Source organism: Aptenodytes forsteri, unplaced genomic scaffold (assembly GCF_000699145.1).
Source record: "Aptenodytes forsteri isolate BGI_AS27 unplaced genomic scaffold, ASM69914v1 Scaffold486, whole genome shotgun sequence".
Taxonomy (NCBI): Eukaryota; Metazoa; Chordata; class Aves; order Sphenisciformes; family Spheniscidae; genus Aptenodytes; species Aptenodytes forsteri.
The window spans coordinates 758,143-775,895 of NW_008795717.1; the positions used below are offsets into that span (position 1 = coordinate 758,143).

The window sequence follows — 17,753 nt, forward strand, 5'->3', positions numbered from 1 at the left end:
TGAAATCATACGGGAATAATAAATATGCTCACAGAACAAAAGAGTAGTTAATTGTTTTTTGGCCTTCATTTTACTATAAATTTAAACTTAAGGCAGGTAATTTTATTTATAACACAGCAAGGATTCTAAGTTCTAAAGAATATGTTACTACCAGTCCTGCCAATAAGGAATTATCAACAATATATACCAATTGCTATCACACATAAAGGTCTGTGGATATAAAACAAAAGGGATTCTTATATCCTAGTTTGTAAGAACACATTTTAAGGTATCCATACATATACATGAACCCTAAAGATTGTTGAGATATTATCAGTTTTAGAAAGTGCGTCAAAGTCTTTGCTGGACTCTGTAAGTTAGTGGCAATTGGTTTTTATTTCTTTTCATAAATATAGTATGTCTAAAATTTCACATTTGCCAGTAAGAGTTACTAGACAGCTTTGTAAAAGTTATGATGTCTTTCTGGATAGAACAGTCATGTATGTTGCAGGGTTTTTTTGTTTGTTGGTTTTTTGATTTATCGCATGAGCAAGTAAAACTTCTGAGTTACAGAGGTTTATGTAATAGCACAGTCAATATGTTTAATGGAAAATGGCCAAAAATTTTGCCTGGCACTGCCTCTGTATGTATTAGATTATAATTTTAATTGACAATTTTAGTTGCACAGATGTCTTTAATTTGTTACCCTCTGAAGTTTATTTTTACCATATGTAGTGAAAATGTACTCTGCAGGAGACTTAGCAAGGGGCTTACATTTTATTTACTTCAAAAATTGATTATATTGGAGATAATCATTTAGTCACCACACTAAAATGCAATTTGTATTTGCCTTTTACCCTTAGATATCTTTATCCTTCAACAAATGAAGTCTCTGTAGAATATCAGGGTATAGTTAGAAAATTGTTGAGAAGCCACTTTGCATAATCTGAGATGCCGTGATCACATATGTAAGGAAACAATTGCAACATTCCAATTTAGTCTTGAGGATCCAGTTTCCAGTGAGCAGCATGTTAGGACAGATGTGTAGGCTGTTTGTAAATGCTGTACACATCGGTATCAACTTTGACTTCACCACTCAAACTTATTTTTATATATTTTTAGAAAAAAAAAGGATAATGGTTTAGGACATCTGATATGTGCATGCAGTTCATAAGACACATTTTTTTGTGGGATTTTTGGTGTGTTCCTTTTTTTAAAATTCTCTTAATTCTGGGCATACCGTGCAACCAGATTTAGCCTCAATCTGAGCACTGATTTCTGGAGTCAAGGTATCCCTAACTGTTAATCAGTTCAAAATCTTGGCTCATGTAATTAGCTTGTAAGACACTTGTACAGTATTGCAAAACTTAGAAAAAACAGATTACTTCCAAATAAATGGGTAAAGAGTTTTGGGACACACAGGGAAAGTAAGAGAGCTTCGAGTTCATTAACGCAGTAATAAAAATATAGCAAATACTCAGATGACACATTTGTGTCAACGTGACCTTGGATCTTGGATCAAATAGCAAATACATAAATGTCATGTTTGTCTGAATGTGACCTTGCATTGGTTCAAATATCAACCATAAATCAAATCCTAGCTTTTAATGTACATGTAAAGAAAACAGCCTCTTAAATGATGCATCAAATCTTTGTTTCTCAGTAGTTGTGGTCTTCACGTGTAAGTGTTCAGCAAACACACGGAGCATTTGTGTGCTAAGCACTATATTCTTTTAGCTTCATTGCCTACGAGATGTTGTCATGAATGATTTAGAATCTGTAGAAGTTTGAAGCACAAGTTGCTATGGCTGCTATGATTAACGTGTAATCATTTGAATCTCACTCAAGTATGGAATAATTTGAGTGGAATATAACAGTGACTTGAAGAGATACTGACATTGAAATGCATTGGATAAAGCGCAAAACCTGGAGATTCTTTGGAGAGAGGAAAAGGGAGAGTGTGTTGCAAACATAAAGGCATATATAACAGTGAAGTGGGGTTTTTATTAGAAACTGTGGTGAGCTGTAAGTACTACTTGTGGAACTGTATTTGAACTTGAAAGAGAGTACATATCAGAGAACACAGAGTACTCTATAACATAGTGGTTACTAAAATGTTGCCATGGCTTAGTTTCTTGAAGAAAAAAAAATCCTATTTTGCTTTTGAATCTCTTGTTAATAAAATATACCGGATATTATTAACTCCAATCTGAATATTTGCTTTACATGCATTAATAACTAACATAATAAATTGAATAAACTTCCCTCATACTGTTGTCCAGGCTAATATTTTTTTAAATGTCATGTTAATAATTGTATGTTTATACTCTCGATTAAGATTGTAGTCAATTCTCAACCATGTGTCAGAGCTCATTATTTACTATAAACGTGGAAACAGAGACAGGATAAATAGAGAAAGAAAGAAAGAAAAAATTACAAATTGCCAATTTTTCAGGATTTCTAGGCATCTCGACAATAAAAGTGGAAGCAAAACTAGAGACTTTAACACAAAGTTTTCCACTTAAGTCTTTGACAGTGCTTGCTTGGTTTAGAGTCAGGAATCATCTAGACATCAGACTGGATTATGATGTAGTTAAAAAAACCAAACAAACCAACCAACCCAGAACCTCAAAAAAACCAAACCAACCAACCAATCAAAAAACCCAACAAAAACAAGACCCCACCAAAAACACTTCTTGAAGAAAATAGTAAAGTGAAGGAGAACATTATAGGTTACCAATAACCCTAATATAATATTATATAGTTTGTTAACTAGTATTATTATTGACTGATATTGAAGTCCTGACTAGTCAACTCTTACAAGAATTTAAAGGATTCAGTAGACATGGATTTAAAAGAGAGATTTGAAAGCTTTACTTTGACATATAGCTACTTCTGACTTTAATTTCAGTTCAGCTTTCACTAGAAAGAAAATTCAGGTCTTCCTATTCCCAATTACAGAAACCACCAAAGTATTCACTTTTTGGATATGAAAACTCACATTTAGAGGAGAAAAAAACAGATAGATGTAAACTTGAGGTAATAGACCTGTAAGTCTTTTCTCTGGAGCCTGAAGGCAAAGGTTGCAAAACCTTTATGTCCCATCGCTGATGAAGTCAAATCTGGCTGCTGTTCAAGGGGTTAGCACTGGCTAATTTAAAGACAGGCTTCAGATCTCACTGTACTGATAACCTAGAACTGTGGTATTTAGATCTTAAGTTGAGCTCTGCCTGCTAGAGGTTGACTAGTCTAATGTTGTGGATCAAATACAATGAAATATATTTTCTGGTCTAATCTAAAGTCAGTGTAAAAGTCATATATGTAAATGTAAAGTGTTCTCAACTGAGTTCCTAGTTACCAAGTTCTTGAGGGGCTTGTTGAATTTAAAATTTCCCATTAGAAAGCCATTTGATGCTAGGATGTTGTTTTATTCTTTACAAGCAGCTGAAGTCTGTCTTTGAGCTAGATTCTACTCTCAGCTTGAGTTTTCAGCATTGGAATTATTATTTTATTTTATTTATTTATTGGAGCATGTTGTTTCAACTCAGAGTAAATGCCTGTATCTTCCATTTACTGGGATTTCTGTGGGAGTTTTACTGCTGGAGGGATGATGAATAACTGTGGGATGTGCATGATCTCCCCAGCCTATATGACAGTTTCATGGCCCTGTCAAAAAATGATACTGTTTAATTTAATAGAGACGCTGTCTGATCTGTAGAGAAGTTTTCAGCTCTCATCAGAGACTTAAGAGGCATGGCTGCTTTATTTCAGGCAATGCAAGTGCCTGGTTTACAAGTCCAGCCTGTTGATACAATCATCGGATTCTTCAGAGGGCATTCAAGCTGCACATACACATTTATTTGTTGGCCATGCAGCACATGCATCCCTCTCCCCAACTGCTTACTTCTGCTCCCTCCATCGAGCCAGCACAAATATTTGTAACACTTTGCAGTGAACTGGATCAGGGAAGTGATCTAATCAAAAAGTACTGCTTTTTAATTTGTAATCATGGCCTCAAAGATCAGTCATGGCTCTGGAAAGTCCATTGAGTTCCGCTCAACCAAAACATGTGAGTGAGGTGCTTGACATTAGGTGAGATGAATACCCCTCTTATGTCTGTTTGCTGAAAATTAGTTTCTACTTTGTAATTTTTTCTCCATTAGTAATTGCATCTGTTGTGTGAAAGTGAGAGGGTATGATATTTGAGATAGTTTAATTACCTCCTGAATAGTTTTGTTGCTGTCCTGTTATTAGTTACTTTTTAAACAGTATTCTTGGCAAAACAAACAATTTTTAGAACTAATTAGAGTATAATGAACATGTTACATAATTGAAAGAAAACATTGGAGGAAATCGTGAATATATAATCATGAAGGTATAGAAAGCAGCTGAATAGTTTTAAAGCAGAAACGTTGCATTTAAAAGGGGGATGAGTGGCCCTGTTCAGAGACATTTCTCTTTCTTTAATACATTCTAGGCAATGAGACTCCATTTCAGAGAGTCAGGGACCATGAAGTAGCTTCTACCCTGTGCCACTAAATCTTGGAAAGAAGCTACAGGGAGATGCCAACAGGGATTGAAGCTGGCTCTAACTGCAAAGTAGTTGAATAGTGACTGTTAGTGATTATGTCATTGTTCTCTGTATTTTTTCAGTCTGTGCTTTCCCCACCTTCCTTGGCTGATTAGTTGCTTTTTTCCTGTCTTTTTCTGTCTGCTGCTGTGTAGGGTCTGCCCAAATTTTTGTAGCTGAGCAGTGTTAAGGAATAATTTCAATAAGTATTTTGGGCTTTTTGGTCTTTGTAGGTTGTGATATTGGTGCAAATGCTAAATTTTTAACTGTGTCTTTGTATATACTGCAATTATAAGCAATTCAAAGTTCTCTTTCATAAGGAGATATGGTAGCATTTTGTCTAGCAATCCAAGATGACTTGGTACGTCTTGCCTTTAACTGAGTGTTTTTATAATCATACAGATTGAGGTTTTAGATTTTTGCTTGGGAGGGACATAAATGTTAAACGGATGTTCCTAGACCCTTAAATTTCTATTAATACAGATTCTGCATTATGGCTGCTTTGCACTTGAATATTATATAAGGAATCTTTCATGTTTAGTATGGCTACCTCCTCTTTGACAACCCTTGTTTGTTTTCTCTACAGAATTTGTATCCTGATGTTATGTTTTACTGTTGGTAATGCTCTTCTTGCCAGGTGACAGGTGTTGCTTATGTTAGTATTGCCTTACATATGTTCTTACTTTTAAAAGTGGTTTGCACCAGGAAAAGTGTGGATTTGTAGCACTGACTTGTAAATTAGATTTTATAATTTTATTAAGTCATTATTTTTTCAAAGTAAAAATAACTGAACAACTAACAAAACAGTGACATCCTAAGAACTGAAGTTTTCGTTAAACTAGTGGCAACCTGCATGCCCAATATCATGTATATTGCATGATACAAGAGTTTCTGGCAACATCATTATACCTTTCTATATAGCTGGAAAACATCTGTTCTGCATATGCCACAAAATAAACTTAATTTTAAAATCTCAACACTTTGCCTAAATAAGCCACATTGGCCTTATCATTACTTTTTCTTTGCCTCGTGGTGGGCTAATAGGAGCTGGTGCTGCAACATAGAAGAATTGTATATGGTCCTGACAGTCTGACAGAGTACATCTATTTGAAGAATACTTCTGCTTAGTGTAATGTACAAAGCCAGTTGCTCATGTGGTACTGTTCATGCCTGATCTGTCATTAATCAGCACTGCTTTTGGGTGCATCTTCTTATTGCTGGCGTACTTGTACAGCATGTTAATTCATCTATTTTAGTCCTGTCTTTAAAAATACTTGCTTATGGTGTTGGCCAATTACTTGTATGGAAAAGTTGATAAAAATTGTTAATTTTCAATAAGAAAGTCTTGCCTTTCCTCTCTCTTTTTGGATCATGTCTTTTAAAATCAAGTGAGACAGAAAATCTTAGGACCGAAGAAATGCTGCTGCCTGGCTCAGTAAGTTCTGCTTGGGTTTCGCTGAGTAATATAAAAACAAAAAAAATATTCCCATGTTGTTTTTACAACTTTTAATATCAATCAGCAAAATATTTGCAGTGTTTCAAAGCTTTATTAACTCTGCCCATGTGAGATTAGAAGTATGTTATCATCTCTGCATCTTCTGATGCAATTAGACAAATGTGTTCAGGGGAGGAAAGTAAAACTCATCATGGTCCTCACTCTTCTGAAGCCTGTAGACTTGCCTCTGTGGCCTGTATTCTTCCTTCAAGAAACTCTCTAGTGTTCTTCCAGTTCCGCAAGTACTTATGCATCAGAGAAAGAGGATTGTCTTTTCTCCCTTTTTTCTTAAGCAAAGAATGTTCTTCCTTTTTGATCAACCAATAAATTAGCAGCTTTTTTCCTGCTGCAGACTAATATAGACCAGGTTGTGCTACAAGCTGTGTAATTCCACTTCTGTTTAATGCACTGCTCGATTATAAGGGGAGTGATATGGGGAAAGAAGAACATTGTGCAGTATATATGTACATTCTACCATAGTGCATAAAAAAGTAAGGTAGCATAATCAAGGTTGCATAGAATTTTTCATTATGTAACTTTTAAGAGCTTACCTTTGCAATTTTAGTATCATTTTTCAAAATTAGGTTATGTGAATTTTGATTTGTTTGAAAGTCAAGGATGCTTATAAGTTGTATATGATATCTTGGAGTACAACTGTGTAGAGAGAAAAAATACAAAGTTTTTCTGTTTTGTTTTGGGTTTTTTGTGGGGTGCAACTGGCAGTCTTGATGAAGAGGTGGCTCGTGAAAATTTTTCATCTCATGCATAGTAAATTCTCTTTGTCTTAGGTTCTTAATACTTTGTAAATCATAAACTATTACTAGTATGTAAGGTAACAAAGTATGAAAACTGAATCAAATCTCACAGGATAGAGAAGAAAACATGCATCCTTTCCCAGATAGGACACTGGACTTCATATTTGCGGTGCCAAATTTTATTTTCAGTTATTTTTTATTTTCAGTTGGTTTTTATATGTTGAATCAGGATATTGGAAATACCCTGAGCTTACATATTTCAGGCTCTTCCTACTCAGCTAAGTTTTCTAAAAGTATCTACTGCAGCCACTAGTTTTAAATGTGCTGTGTTCAGCCGCAACATTCTCAAAGTGACCTAGAGGTAATGATTGTTTCAACTTTAACCTTGGTATTTGCAAGCAAGCCCTTTACATGATCATCTTGTTTATGCAGTAAATCCAGACTTTGTTACTGCTTCTCAGAGACCTTTGCATCTCAGAGACTTGTTTCCTTACAGGGATTATCCCTAGTGTGGCAAGTATTAAATGTGGAAGGGCCAGGGATTTAGTCTCCCATCATCTCTTTCCAAAAATGAAGCAAATAACCGATTGCTGCATGATTAGGTATTTTTCTTTGATAATCTGACTATGATTTCTTTTAGACCCGTTTGAAGTTTATAGGTAAGTTACTCATTGGGTGTTTGCAGTGTGGTGGTGGGAAAGGAGGACTTCTTCTGAAGATAGACATATTTCAGAGATAACAGGCTGTGAGAGAGCATCAGTAAAACTTGTTTATCCTTAAAACCATGATTTCGTGAAATTGTGTTCTTATTTTTCTATGTCATACTCTCTTATTTTCGGTTTACTTTGTGTGTGTGTTTGTATGTGGGTGTAGGAAAGGGGGTATGGAGACTGAAATATTGTATGGGAAACTGAGAAAATCCTCTGCCAATGTCTTTGTGGCACAGAATTTTCCTAAAGTCTTAAGAGTAAGAAGAAATGTTGACTTATGCAGATGCTTGAGTGGAATCATCACGCTGCAGCTACCACGTATACTCTTGTAACATGTGCAGCTTTTTTTGGTAAAGCAAAATACTCTCTGTGAATACTACTTAAATGAACTTCATACTCATTACCCTTTTTATTTTAGATGCTTTATTTTCATACAAACAAGGATCAATGCATGCTAGGTGAAACCTGCCAATGAAAGCATACACATGTGTAAACATGCACAAAATACAGAGAAGACAGAAGGCAAATGGTTTATTGCATGAATACTAGACATTTTACTTAAAGGTTTTCTGTGCTTATGAGAAAAAAAAATATAATTTTTTCAGTAATGAAAATATATTAGTATATTTTGACAGTCTTCAGAAATGGTTATGTAATGGCTATGCTTGCTAAGATAGCCAGTTAATCATTGACAAGAGCCATAATGATTAAGCAGCTGTAATTTACTAGTAGTGTTTGAAAGTACAAAAGGGTATGTAATTTAATAGTTAAAACAATAAACACTTCATTTATGTTTTACTAGCTGTTAGGTTGTTCTTATATAAATTCAGCTAAAAAGACTGCTGAATTTTAAATATTTACTGTAAATGTGGAAAAGTATGGTGCAATTTGGGCAATACCAGGCACGCTGCTGAAAGAGCTGTTGCCATGTTCAGAGTTCAGCTATCAAGCCTTTCCTTTGTTTTCCTGTCAAATAATACCTATTTTGTTTCAAGGTAGACTTCAGTGTTCACTTAATCTTTTAAAAATACTTGTGCTGAACGAAGAAGTCATACTTGGAGAGATGTACGTTATTTAGTAGGGAAGTTGAAGTAACATTGGGTACAAGGAGCCTAATGCCTCCTGGAACCTCCCCAGCTATCCTGGGGCAGAGTACTCTTGCTACATATCTGCAGAGGAATATAATGTTTCTGTGCTGTGAACAACTGTTTTAGCCTGGGAGAACTTCATGAAGAGCACACTGGAGGAGCAGTGCTGATCATTCCTTTCTTCCTTTTGTGTTGATGGCTCCTTAGGGGGAGACAAATTTGGTAGTCTCTTTTGGATTGCCGGAGAACCGCTGTTGTTATTCTCGGCTATCATTACAAAAACAACTTACATCAAGGTTTCTTTACTCTTTTCCCTCACCACAAAATAGCCATGTCACAGGGATAGCAATTTAACTTCATTTTCACAAATAAAATACATAAAAGTGATTTCTTATTTCTCAGCTGGAGTATATTATCTTCCAGTTCTATCAGGGATATCAGGTGCATAATGTAATGTTTTGGACTCTGTTAGATAACTAACAGCAAACAGCAGTTAGTTCCAGGTGTTATTGAGCTGGCTCATGCTGCCTCAACAGAGAAATTGTAGAAAGTTATTCAAGATTGAAAGTATTGGCAGAGAATAACAGATGATGTTAACCAGAAATGTTTGCAGCTGATTCTTTGCCTTTCATAGTTTGTGAAAGTAATGTTTTGTAAGGCACTCTGCATCTGCAAAATTACTCTGCATCTTGACTCTTCATGAGATTGGAAGCATTGTTCTGAATACATGCAGATGGTTTAGCAATAAAATGTTTGTCAGATAATCTACAATAATGTGTGCCATTTTCCTTTGGTGTGTGACCATACATTCCTAAAGCATTAGGCTAATTATTTTAATTTTTTTTTAAGTAGTCTTTTATTTGGAGTCCTCATGCATATAATTTCTGAATTTTTTTTTCTTCAGTAACTATGGTCATCTATGTTACAATCATTTTAATTTCTATTTTATGTCTTCTGACAGGCTTCTGATTATCAAATGCAGATATTTCTTAATATTTTGTCAGGTTACAAGCTGGTAGGATTTATAGAGGAACGAAGGTTGTTCTTGGAGACAGGACAACTGTTGAGCTTTAAAAGAAAGTGACAATTGGAATTTCTTTTACTAAATAGCTTCAGATTATGGAAATTCTGTGGGGACTATAACTGATAGCAATTACACTTCAGTCCTCTATGTGAAAGAAGTTATTTTGTTTCACTTTTCCAACATACATTTTTCTGTTACACTGTAAAATAATTGGGTATCACAATCAGCGTTGCTTGGATGCTCTTAAAATAAAAGCTGCACCAGCCTTTTAACTGATCCCTTCAGAAAGAAGTTGAGATGTGCATGAAAACTCTTACATTGCTTATAAATATTCTGCTACAGTGCTGACAATCTGGCACAATGTCCTAATGAGTATTTAATATATCAAATTGGATAACTTAATTTGACTGTTATTTTTAAATACAGCCAAGCGTTGCATAGCGATAGAGTAGCAATGTGACATGTCCAAGTAAAACCAACAGTAACATACCTGTTGTCTGTAGCTGGTGTCAGAAATCGTGGATAAATTCCCATTCTTAGTCTCCTAGATATTCTTATTTGCTACCCCATGTGATATAGAACACACTTTCCTTTTCTAGTTAAAACTATCCTGTTTTGAAGAAACTGGGCAAATAGATCTTTACTAAGGGTCCTTGTAGTACGAGATGGGAAGTTAGTAATAGTGGCAGCATCTGGGTTTTTTTCCTACTCAAGAAGGGAGAGTGGAATTCTGTCTTGTTTGGTTTATAACATCAGATATTTAGAGATAGGATTCTTATAATTTGTGATTCCTTTCAGTCTTCAGAACTGTCTGTTGTATTTGGCTTAATTTTAATAGTCAAAATACAATGAACCTTCTGAAAACTCTGCCGTCTCAGTTATGCTGGACAGATCCTGAAATTTTTAGTGTTTGATTTGATAAAGAACTCAATTTTAGCGTGTGAACTGAGTAAACTGAGTAGAAGCACTGGATTTTGCTATGTGTGTGTGTGTCTGCTACTCCTTTAGTTCTGTCCTTACAGGTATGTGGTAAGCTATTACACTGGGGAAAAAAAAACCTGTATCTTTGCTCTACAATGGTATTTGGGTTGGAAAAAATGTGCCACAAGCTAAATACTATAACTATTATTTTCATGAATTGCAGGAAAGAGAAGTTTACTGTTTAAGTAAACTCTTTTTTTAGCCTCAGCATAGTTTCTTTCAAAAACACGTACAATGATGCACAGAGCTGTAATAAATTGCGCAAGGGTATATAAAACACTTTGTTTTGTTCTAATCATCAGAGTTTATGATTACACTACAATTTCAATCTCTCCTTGTACCTGAGGGGGTTAACATTTTTATGTATATTCACTTGGCTAAAAATGAATAATGGGTACATAGGATGTACCACTACAGCCATGTGGTATCACAATCAAAAAATTTGGGTACTCTGAAGATCAAAGGAAAGTTTTGCCAAGTCTGATGTATATACTTTAAATAACATTGATAAGCTGGAAGGATGCAAACTGTGGAATAGAAAGCCTTATGTAATACAGATTTTCATTTTAAATTGTTTGTTTTGCCTTACAGTCATGTAATGAACACATTGGAACACACTACAGGAGTGATATATATGCACCATTGGTTTTCCATGAAATAGCAGAAAGAAGTAGGAATGTGCACTAAGTGCACTTGAAAAATAAATAATTTAAAAACTGTGTGCGCACTGTGGATTGTTACAAGCATAACCTTTAGTCTTCTTTAGAGTAGGTCATTCTGCCCTCAGTTACATCTGTGTAATACCGTGTAAAGTTATGCAAATATAATTGAAGGCAGACTTTTGCCATCAGCCTGGGGATAAAAGACTTGATTGTAGATATCTTGCTTCAAAACATTTTGAAGGTTTTTTTATATAACTGAATACAAGGATGGCTGTCTTTTGTCATTAGTAAAGCAGTAGTCAGCACTTTGTATTACTTTTAACTGTACCCTTTTGGTCAATTACATAGCCAAAAAAATACGTCTTTTCTCCAGAATAAATGCTTGATTTTCATAGGATGAATCTGTCACAGAATATCAAAGAAAAGGATTGATTTCTTAATATAAAATGTTTAGTGTCATAGGAATCAAACTGGTTGGTATTTGAAACTTGAAATAACATCAAGGAAGATTTTTTTTTTTTTTTTTAATCATAACATAGCACTTTTATTGTAAAATCAACTTTTGTTTATCGCCGTATAGGCAGTTATTGGCAGGTTCAAGCTTCACAATAAACTGCAGTGAACACGTGTTCTTTGCAAAGGCCAGCGCTGAGCGGTAACCACAGTAACAGTGAGAGCTTCTCAAACTGCCCGTGCATATTCATTGCATGGACAAGACTGCAGCAGTATGTGTTTGTATGCATACTGAGTATAACGCAAGTATTAGTTACTTGGTATAAAAGATGACTTTCTTTTAGCAGAAGTGTATCTAGCAGCAGTAGTAACATTCTGCAGTACATTTACTAATTCCTTACCTGACAAGTCAATAGAAGAAGAATTGAAATTTGTGACATTTTCTTAGGAATCTGTGCTGTTACTCAAAGTTGATGACACAGGTGGCTAGTTTTGAAGGCAACTTTAAAAACTTATTTCACTGTAGGAAATAAAACTAACTCTAGGAATTACAGGTATATTGGATTGTATATGCTGGAGCACTCTTGCTGAAGGTGTTCTTTGACCGAAGTAGGTCAAAAAGTATTAGTATGGCCCACTTCTACAAAGATTTTAGTATAAGACAGTATTTTGTTCTCTGCAGTGTCATAAGACCTATCGAACAAATTTAAGAGATGAGAACAGAGGACCAAATCAACATATCTAAACCTGTTAGATAAGGTGAGAAAAGATTGCTCAAACATAATATGTATGCATATTGATATTTGTTATTTTTCTGTACATTTTGGTGGGAAGTGCATAATGCCTGCTATAGAAACACAATATGTAACTTTTATTAGCAAAGGAGAGAAAACAACAATCTGCAGATTGATCTTGTCATAACTTTAATTCATATTGAAGTATTTTGGGGATTTTTTTTCCGCTGTCCTGTTGATGATTCATGTTGCATAAACAACATTCTCTTGCTCCAGAAGCTTTAATATTTCACTATTGGATTAGAACTCATGTATTCAGTGTACTGTAATTGATTCAAATATTTAAAAAAAAAAATCTGATATTGTAAGTACAGGATTTTTTAAAATTACTCTTTCACCAGCGCAAAGAAGTTTAAGTGACTGCTCTACTTGATCAAAATGGTGGACACTGAAAACCAGCTCTATCCCCTTACTCCCTTGGAGGAGGATGATATAGGCAGCCCTTTATCTGGAGAGTTCCTACAAGATATGGAGAACATTCAAGACCTCTCTCAGTCTCTAGGTGATGACAGCTCTGGAGCTCTAAGTTTAACAGAGTTCCAGTCACTGGGAAATGGTCCAGGATCTGATGGATCAGTTATAACAGGTAAGAGACTTTTGGTTTACCACAGAACTTTCTTTTATAAATACATAGTGATAGAAACTAAAAACTTTTTTAATGCAATATTGTTGTTTATGACTAAGTGACACGAGAAATATATAAGCTAATTATAGCATGGTCTTAAAATATTTAAGGCTAAAGTTAATTTATTAGACTGAAAAATGTCACTGAAAAATGACTATAACGTAAAGTTGCTGTTTTAAATTATCATTAGTATCAACACCTTTTTCAAAATAACTTTTAAAAATCGCTGTTACTAGCAAAGAAGTTACTACGTATTGTAGTCATATAGGAAGTCACAATATTGCACTAAAGGAATTCCCTATTTTTTAAAGTTTCTTCAAATCACATATATTTAAAAAGTATTGTGAAATGTTTGCCAGAAATTTATAATCTAACCCTTAAAAACTCACCTAGAATTCCAGTATATTTTAGTGTACTGATGTTTTGAACATGCTGTTTTCTCCCCCATCTCAAGAGTAGCATTGTTCAGCTAATGACTTCTACCCTGGTTAAAGTAACAGTCTCAGAGTGCTAATACATTACATAGTCTTTAGTCAAAGACCTTTGTGAGAGGCTTTGTTTGAGAGATCAAATCGGAAATCGTAGAAGTGGTATGGGACACTGCAATAATGTCAGTAAGGTATTCCTTTTGAACCCGTGGTTTTACAAATCTTTTAGTAGTAGAGCCGTTTTAAGCAGTTTATGATTAACTTTCTGGTTGGTTTTGTTTTGGGGGTTTCTTACTTTAAATCGATTCCCAGGCTGTGATCACTATTTTACCTTACAAAAACTGCACTAACATAACTGAGGTGTGCCTCTATGCTAAAGTGGTTGAAATGAATCATGTGAGTTTTGAAGGGAGAAGGGAGAGCTGCCTCTTGGCACAATTGCCCAAAGGAATGTTTGTAGAAATATGATTTGGGTTCCTTTTTGTTGCAGACCTTCACATTAGAGAGATGCCTTCTACAGGAAAAGTCATTATGTGCTGGGTTTATAACGTAGTCCTTCTGAGACATGAGTTTTTTTAATTATTTCTGTGTGTGTGTGTACAAGTCCTACAATAACTTAGATCAGCTTCTAGTGTCACCTTCTAATTTGAGTATTCAGTGTTCATTGCAAAACATTCTAGTTTTGCTGTTAGAGAAGATGGAAAACGTAAACTTTCAAGGCTCAAATTCCATAAAGCAAGTAAAAAGAAAGAAAATAATGCTTTAAAAAAATCCTGGGTTTTAGGCTGTTCTTGATGACTGATGCCTGTGGGCTTGGCAGTGCTGGCAATGCAGACTCTGAGTTCTATGCCAAGGTTTTTTCCAACATAATACTTGCTGACCTACATTCATGAGTGTTTCTTAATCTTTCTGTTAAAATAACACACCCATTAATTTGCTAAAGTCTTGTGGTGCAAGTTGCAAGATGGAAGATAAAAGAAATTCTGGCCTCAGAAAATATTTTCCTCAAACAAGGTGGACATATTAATTGAAATAATTGAGGTTGGAATGTGTTAGTTTTGTAACATGTTCATCTAGTAGTAAAATGTCTGGAGAGTGTATTTCATTGTACAACAATTCAGAAATGCTTTTCCCATTATAATCAAAATGTAAAATATCTGAGCAAGGCTTCTATTGCTAGGTTATCTTAGAAGCAGACATTTGTGTTACCTTCCTTTTAATATCTGTTCAGCCTTTCTACTGATGTGCAGGAGCACGCTTTCACTTTGAGAAAATCTCTTTAGAAAGAGAAGTTGTCTAACTGCTTTTTAGGCCTCAGTTTAGATCATAGTTTAAAACTATGAGTAGCTCTTCAAAAGTCAGGGGGACCTTAAGGGTATCTTAAGTGTAACTCAGCATGAGCTAGGAATATGTCGTTTGTCATACCATAGCAATAGATCTGATGCTCAACGCTACTGCACAAGAGACGGAAGAAGAAAGGGCAAGATGAGCTGTTAATAACCTTTCTGGAAAGAGCGATTGACAGGTTGAACGGATATTGTGATACAAACTTGAAGTCATGGGGGGTTCAATTTCATTGTGGTGTTGTTTTTTTCTTTTTATATTTTGTACTATTTGTCTTGAGCAGTAGATACATGTTGAATACTGCTTTTCAGTTTCAAATTTACGTTATTTGTGAAGACAGTATATGTGCATTTTTATGGTTAAGAAAATTTCCTTGATTTAAATGAAATATTAATTCAGGGTTTTTTTAGTTACTTATTTTCAGTTTGGGATAAAAAAATCTCATGTTCGCATGAAATTGAGAAACATTTGAAAACTCCAAGGTAAAAAACGGAATGCAGGAAAATCAAAAAAAGCTTGGTTTTCTCTTATTTTATGTGGTGAATATTTATTGAATCCTCAAGAACTATTATCACCCTTCTAGTTCTTGTTATCAGAGTTACTTCAGTAGGGCTTTTTGTTTGTTGACATTGTATGTCTCATCAAATTTAGCAAGGTACACCCTGTATTTTGTGTTTGCACTGTCAATATAAATATTAATTATTTTTCAAACACTTATGGCCAAATTATTAGTTCACTTAATGACTGTTAACTCACAATTATTTTTTAGAATAAGCTCACTTTTGTGTGGTTTTAGTATAGAAATGGTATCAATCTTGACAGTATAGTATTTACGAAGTGTTCCTTTTTCTTTTAGACACCCTTTCACCAGCATCCAGTCCTTCATCCATTAATTTTGCCACAGCTCCAGGTAGCATAGATGAATCACCCAGTGGAGCATTAAACATTGAATGTAGAATTTGTGGGGATAAAGCCTCAGGCTACCATTACGGAGTACATGCTTGTGAAGGTTGTAAGGTACAGTCATAATTTTCTTTTTAAGAACCTAAATCATGTTGCTTTATTTACAGGGTTATATGAAGATAAACATTTGTTACATAAATGTTTAATTATTTTAATTCTAGTCATTACAATTATTTAAATAATAAACATATCTGTGATTTTTTTCTGAAATAAATTGTTCAGATACCATAACTCAATACCAGACCTTCATCAAGCAGGGGCAATTCACAATGATAATTTTAATGCTGCTTTTCTGGATATAGTTAGTTAAATACTAAAACAACTTAAAACACTAAACTGTGACCAAAAATCAAAGCCTACTTGCTCCACTAGTGTTTTATTTGTGTTGGGAGTATGGCTGTGAGAAGCATGCCAGTTTGCTACGTTTCCATTATAACAGTAACAAATCCTGAATTTCTCATCTCCACCACATTCTGCCTGAATCACTTAGTATTGAACCTCCTGTGGTTTTGGGGCCCAGTGCATGTCTCTGGGGCAAATTAATGTTATCATTAATGTCTAATTTTTGGGATTATATGGCCCATGAATTATAAGATTCTTTTCTTTTTCCTTCTAATGTTTTAGTTTTCCATTTTTTTCTAAATTATTATGTCAGGTGAGAAAAAATATTGTATAATGTGTACATTTTTCTTTCACGCACAATGTCAGAACATGATAATTCAAATATAAATCTTAAGGAATAATGCTAGAATATCTGTTAGAGATGGGGAGCTAATTCATAGTCAGTTATGTCCCACAGTCTAAATGGCATGTTGCTATGTCATGTGAAGCAAAATGTGGCAATGTCTTTTTAAATTGCTAACCCTATGATTTCGTAGTATGAGACTAACCTTACATTGCAGTATCAAGACACCATGGTAAGATCTGTTGAGTTATAGGCTTTTCTGTAACGCTCATTTTTGTGTCCTTGGCTTTTCCTATACACTGTGCTGTGTTATCATACCCCTCACATTTGCTGGATGAAGAAAAGATGTGTTAAATCTATGTGTTTGTGTGACTTACACATATGAAAGATGAAGGTTATTTCTGACAGAGGACGCTGAGAGAATGCTTACAAAAGCAATATGTGACTGTTTTGCTTAATCCTTAAGAGCAAATCTGCTCAGGTACTCTGGGCTCTTGGTCCTCTCCCAAGAAAGAGGGCTGAGAGCTCCTCCTTCCTTTCGTGTTTTCCATTCTATACATGCGTTCATACACACCACTTCACTGCATAGATTCTTACCTTTGGACAGGTTATGCTTTGCTTATTGTTTTGCTAGTGACATCAATAAACAATAAAAGAAAAAAAAAATTACCAGTATGATTGAAGTTTAGCAGTCAACATTCTTTAACATTTCATATTGTTTTCTTAAACTTTTTATAGGGTTTTTTTAGAAGAACAATTCGTTTAAAACTCATCTATGATAAATGTGATCGCAACTGCAAAATTCAGAAAAAAAATCGTAATAAGTGCCAATACTGTCGTTTTCAAAAGTGCCTTTCAGTTGGAATGTCACATAATGGTAGGTAAGAGTGCCCTTAATAATTTGTTTGTTCCTACCCAGAGTCTGCTTCTGGAAGCAGGCACCTGGATAGTGTTTTTACTTACACGTATGAGTTGAACCTCAGATTTTTACCGTATAGATCGTGGCAGGGGACTCCAGTTTCCCTAATGAGTAGTTAATGTAATTGATAGACAGCTGCCAAATGTACTGTTATGAGCTTTACACAATTGCGCTGGATGTCTGTTTGTCCATATGAATGTTCATTTAGTTGCTTTCTTCACCCAGAACTTTGGCACCATTACTCCCATTGAAACAGATTTCAATACTGGAAGAATTCT

General features: G+C 34.8%; 1 protein-coding gene across 1 annotated transcript in view; it reads left to right on the forward strand.

The window, feature by feature from the left end:
* The window catches only part of PPARA (peroxisome proliferator activated receptor alpha), a 44,353-nt gene that overhangs the window by 10,886 nt on the left and 15,714 nt on the right, over window positions 1-17,753 (forward strand). Inside the window, exons 3-6 of the mRNA XM_009283535.2 lie at window positions 12,400-12,476; window positions 12,853-13,097; window positions 15,765-15,925; window positions 17,295-17,433. Of these exons, the coding sequence (XP_009281810.1) occupies window positions 12,890-13,097; window positions 15,765-15,925; window positions 17,295-17,433 (508 nt within the window). The 5' untranslated portion in view covers window positions 12,400-12,476; window positions 12,853-12,889. The remainder of the gene's footprint in view (window positions 1-12,399; window positions 12,477-12,852; window positions 13,098-15,764; window positions 15,926-17,294; window positions 17,434-17,753) is intronic.